Below are 6,014 nucleotides of genomic sequence, written 5' to 3' on the forward strand. Positions count from 1 at the left end.
AACGTGACCGTAGGGTGTTACGAAGGATACTCTGTAAAATCGCCATTCGTCGACCAACACGTTGAACATAGAGTTCCGAGCAACAACTGAAACATGAATTTGCACAGATCCGAGTTATATAAAATATCCGAGAATATAAAACGGATTTTCATGATATCCGGACAATGCAATGCTACCTACTTTATGGCGTTTCTACGAAACTTACCATTGTTTTTTTCAGCAAGACGATGCATAATATTATAAGTCTGGTGAACAACTCTTTTCAATATTAGGAAGTATATTTGAAATTGCGACTCTAGTTCAATTTTTAGTCGTTCGTCATCAAGGCGATTTCAACGATCATTTTTTACAGTTTTCATTTTCGAAAAGAGTTGTTCACAGAGATAAATATTACTAAATAAACTCATTATTTGCCTGGAATGGGTAGCCAGAAATGGAAATTTATCAGTTAGAAAGTAACTCTTATAAAAGTCAATAAGACTAACGTTTTGAAACCTATTTCTTAGTTCAGTGTTGCTTTGCAAATCAATTATCTCCATTTCAAATTCTTCCAGAAACCTTTCAACGTCTATATTAAAGGGCGATGAGAAAATATCATAATTAATTTCATTTTCGCTTAAGTTTTTGAACCGCGAACTGAATTCTTCTTGTAGTCTTTGTATTTCCTCTGCATATTTTTTCGTGTCAGGTGGATTTTCTTTTCTCAAAATTGGAAAGGTAGCCATGTTATTAGATTCCAGTTGCCGATTCTAAATTTTTAGTTTATTTTACAAGGCTTTTATGTTATTGAACATTTCATTAATAAGTTTTCTCTGTCTTTGAATATTTATATTTAATTCGTTCAAATGTTGAGTAATGTCAACGTAAAATACAAAGTCACACATTCAGTCTTTGTCATTGAAACCTGGAAACGAGTTGTTTTTCATATCCAAGAACTGAATTTCGCTCTTCAAATCGTACACGTGCTTAAGCATTGTGTCAGGACTAACCATCGAAACTCGATGTTAAAAAGGATATTGCCGTATTCGCTCTCTCAAAACTTCCTTAAATTTGCGATGATGCAGTCCTAGGGATCTAATAAAATTTACAATTTTAATTATCAGTGGAACAACATTGGACATTTTTAAAACTTTTCACTCAAATTTTCTTGGTGCAAAATGTAGTCAGAAATAATTATTTCGCGTCCTATTAATCTTTTTGTCTCTGGATAATAATCACGATAGACCAATATTCATACCAGACATGGCTCGAGTTCCATCTATTGTTATAACTACGATCTTTTCTAATGGGATATTTAATTGATTAAGAACAGTTTTCAGTTCCCTGTATATATCTTTTCTGGTAGTAGTTCCTTTCAATGGAACTCAAGATTTTCGGTGATGTTAAAACTAGAATCTGTTTCTCTAAAAAAGACAGTAAGTTGTGCCTTATCACTAATATCACAACTTTCACCCAAAGCCAAAGAAACCATTTTAACTTAGAAATATGTCCCTGCAAAATTTCCTCAATACTTTGCGAAAAAGATCGTCAATCCTAATTGCGAGTGTAAATCGCGATAAGATGATTTTCGAAATCATATATATATACACACACATATATATACCAGGGAAAGCGACATCTGCTACCGCTAGTAAGCATTCTTTTACTAGTCCTCCATCAGAGAATGATTTCATTCTTTTTGCCAAAATTTGACTAAAAATGTAGCGTGCACGAACTGCAGTATCTGCGGTTAGTGAAGCAGTTCTTAACACATTTTGCCGTTTTTAAAGTTTTTTTTGCAGTTGAATCACTTTGTCTTTGTGCAACTGTCCTTGTATATTGACGGCCTATGTAGCTCAGTGTAAGTGGCACTTGAATCCTCTGCGCTTGGTCGTTCGAAGTTAGACTTAGGTTCGTCTAGTCGCCGACTGGAGAAACTTTTTCAAGCCTATCTTCGACCGGTTCCCGAGACAGTCGTTCTCTGTCAGGGGCTTTTCCAATCGAAGTGCGCAATGTTCCATTGTTCTTCCAATTGCGCTATGGCAGCTAACAGGGGACAGAAGCTGTTTTTTCAGTGCCAAAGAAGACAAAGTCGGTTCCATCAGCAGGAAAGGTCATGTTTTGGGATGCAAAAGGCATTTTGTTTATTAATTATCTTGAAAAGGGTAAAACAGAACCGGGAAATATCATTCCGATCTTTTAAAAAGACTAGACGAAAAAATTCGTGAGAAAAGACCCAGATTGCAGAAGAAAAAAAATATTCTTTCATCAGGATAATGCCCACAAATTTTCCCATTGCCAAAACACCACAAAGGTGTTTCGGCAACGAGAAAATTAAGAGATCTGCACTATGAATTGTTGGAGCATTCAACCCTATTACCCAGATTCGGCTCCCTCTGACTTCTATCTCTTCCCTAAATTAAAACTCTTCTTTGCTGGTTAGCGTTTTTCTTTGAATCAAGAGGTGATCGCAGATCTTACCGAGAACTACTACAGGAGGTATATAATGGAGCTGGAATTAATGTATTAGTCTTAAGGGAGATTATGTTGAAAAATAAAAATAATTTTGAAGTTATAAATTCGTTTTTTCATTGTTAGGCCGAGAACTTTTCAGACCACCCTTGTACGTACCAGCCAATGCATTAGGAACCTTTACGCAGTATATATGTGAAATAAATGGCTAGAGCCACGATTTTAAAAACAACAGAACTGACTGGCTTCTCTAAAGGATAGCGATCCCAGGGACTTAATCAGTAGAAATAGAAATATAACCCACTTTGCTTGTGTAAGACGCATAACTTGGTCTTAAGACAGTCTGTCAGGAACGTGATCGACCTCGACTGAGGCTTGTACTGAACAAACAGAACTCCCTATATGAGTCAATTGATTGAGGTATTTAATGAAGGCTGTTCCCAAACCATACCTTATTGAAGTATACACAAGGAATCAGTATCGGCAGTCGCATATCTATATGGAAATCACTGATTTCTGGGAAAAATCTGAAAATTCGTCTACAACGGTGTCGGGAACACTGTAACTGGACATTGACATGGTACACCTTGTTGGTACATATACACATTGATACGGTACACTGTCTACCGATGGTAAACAGAGTTTGGCTGGAACTCATGAAGCAATGAAGTCAGATTGCATTGTAAACAAAACTCAAGGTTTTGAAGGTGGTATGATCTTCTGTTAGTACAGTGGGTCCCCCTGATATGACTGGAAGTTCGGATATCTGCAAGGAATAGCCAAACATGTCCACCCTGCAATGTCGAATTTTATCAGTAAGACGACGGTTGTTTCACAGGCAACGCTACTGTCCATCGCGCCAGATTGTTCTGCAAGTATAACAGTGCCATAAACTATCTTCCCTTGCCACCACAAAGGCTGGATCTGAGTCCTGTTGAGAATGAATTGGATATGTAGGAAAAAAAGTTACCGATGGCAAAACACCTCCATCAAATCTGAATCACTTAGAGAGCATTGTCTGGTGAATGCTTGGTATGTTGTAGATGCAATCCAACACCTTGTGAAATCTTGCCAAACCGTACGGGCTGTAATTCGGGCTAAAGGAGGAACGTTATTAAATAAGTTTCTAATTCAGTGGACGTTATTTGTAGTTGTTTTCAAGATATGTTCAATTCTGGTCCCCAGCCAGATGTATTTTCACTAAGCCTTTATTCGACCAGCTTCTGAGATAGCAAATGTCTGTCAAATGCCAGGTTTTTCATCCCGTAAACTGAAGAAAATCGGCCATAGAATCCACACTATCTTCAGACAATAAACATAGTGTTGGGGGAGCTGAGAAGAACTACCATGAGATGGTGGTTCTTCTCAGCTACCCCTCTTCACTGGAATGCCATATATATAATGTAATTAGTGATAGCATTGAGCTAGTTATCTGATTGGCTCCTGGTGGAGTTTGGACTATATCCTCAGTCTCCAACAGTTAGATAGGGCTAAAACGGCCTCACTTACTCCTTATTCGGGAATAAAAGCCGTTAACTGATTTTTGTTTGACAACTTAAGAACAGATTGTTATATGTTGTAAGCTAGAATTGAAAGAAATACAGGAAGATGGTTTGATGTAAAATCAGGTGTAAGAGGATGCACACTTTCTTCATTCTTATCTTTATGGATCTCATTATGAAAGTGTTGTTTAAAGCTATTAGAATTGTAGAAATCAAACATAGCTTTTTGCAGATAATGTCCTCCTAGATACATCCAATGCAAGCCTTCAGGATTCTCTACAGCTGGAACGAATTTCATATGAAAATCAATTAAAAGACAAACTATGAAAAGAAGCAGGGACATAGAAAATTGGAGCTACATTTCACTTGTACCATAGGTACTCAATGGAGTACCTATAGTACCAGTGAAATATTTCAGCTATTTAAGCTGAAAGACAGTAAATAAAATTTTATTTTACAAAGATGGCAAATAAAATATGTAAATAGACAACAGAATAAGCAAAGCTGGTATAGTGAGGAGCCAGATGAATAATCTTCCTCTAGGTCTAAATTGATTGAGTCAATCAAGCATACGCTAGAAAATCGAAATATTAGATCACAATATTTGAGTACTGACAAGGAAGTCTAACTGAAGGAAAATTGTTGATAGATTAGTAATATATATATATATACATACATACACAGATAATCATGTAGCACTTCCATATTATTAGAACATACACACACATTGAGGGCACATATCAGAAAATTGATGCTTGTGTCCTCCTGGCTGGTTTGTGGGATGGAAGACTCGAGTTCCCACCTATGTACGAATAATCAGCTAACTATCAATTGAGAATTAGCTGATTATTTGTACAGAGCAAATCTCCCAGTTGTAATTTTCATTTGTCAAGATAATTAGTGATAAGGATTTATGTTATCTTCTTTAGCATGTTAGGCTCAATTGCTTATCAAACCAAAATATGGACTCATACAAGCTTTTAATGATAGAAGATGGCTAATCAAATCTACAAACGTTCAGTATGTCTTAATTGTATTATTCTCTGGCCAGTGGGGTGGCTGTTTTGCATAAAATCTGAGAACTGATGCAGAATATCTTTCTCTGTAAAATTGATTTACAGGTACATTATTCCTCAATATTTCACAAACAGGAAGTAACCTACTCTAGATCAGACATACTATCTAATAAGTTGCTTGTTTAAATTGCCTGACCTGACATTTTATAAACAAAAGAAATTCACACATTATTGAATAACGCAAGTCCCTACAGTTTTGATATTACCATATATCATGCTTTGTGTGTGCTATATATATATATACACACACACAAGGATATAGCAGTTTGATATATGGTATACAGATTACAAATAAGACTGAAGTTGTAAGTTCGAGTAGATGGACTTATTGTGAGTGGTAGTTCATTTTGCATATACTGTTGATATTCATATAAATGCATTCTATTTATCATGTATTGTCCTTCTGAAGAATTCTTGAATCCTTATATCAAGACAGGCAATTAAATCAGAACATGCTTAAGTTTAAGCCATTATTTTGAGTGATCTAATTTCCTTTTACTCTAGTAAAGGAAAAGAAAACAATCATATTCCAACAATTATTTTTAAAAAAAATGATATTTGTGCCAGATAACTAATAAGACAATCCAAAGCATGGATTGTTATGTGATTTTTCAAATCACCACCCTCAAAGATGTAAATTGGATATTCTGAAACCCTTTACACTACACTATATACTGTAACAAAATATGTGAAGTGTCTGTTTACTGTTTCGGTAGAGAATAATTCATTAACTGTGTGAAAATTACTCTTATTTCCCTTTAAATGACATAAGATAATCATAATCAGACAAGGTTATAAAATTATTAGGAAACCATAAAGCACAGAAGTCTAGAATTTCAGTACCATTAATACACAGCTGAAATCTACCAACATCAGTAAGCTTGTTAAAACATGAAGGTATAAGACCATTTGATGCAACCATATCTACAGAACAGGCAGAAATCAAACAGGTGATAGCTACTTTTTATACAGAACAGTTCCTTAC

General features: G+C 35.5%; 1 protein-coding gene across 1 annotated transcript; it reads right to left on the minus strand.

Annotated features, from left to right (window-relative positions):
* Positions 1 to 332: 332 nt before the first annotated feature.
* On the minus strand, positions 333 to 725 carry LOC150092296 (general transcription factor II-I repeat domain-containing protein 2A-like). Its single transcript, XM_090414838.1, has one exon. It carries the CDS (start codon positions 723 to 725, stop codon positions 333 to 335), a length of 393 nt encoding a protein of 130 aa, XP_090270964.1.
* Positions 726 to 6,014: the final 5,289 nt, after the last annotated feature.

Source organism: Typopeltis vanoorti, chromosome 26 (genome assembly GCF_054136105.1).
Source record: "Typopeltis vanoorti isolate ZY-2024b chromosome 26, IOZ_Tvanoo_1.0, whole genome shotgun sequence".
Classification (NCBI taxonomy): domain Eukaryota; kingdom Metazoa; phylum Arthropoda; class Arachnida; order Uropygi; family Thelyphonidae; genus Typopeltis; species Typopeltis vanoorti.

What these genes read in the sequence shown, in the direction of transcription:
- LOC150092296 (XM_090414838.1), bottom strand. Translation starts at nt 725, where the DNA reads ATGGCTACCTTTCCAATTTTGAGAAAAGAAAATCCACCTGACACGAAA.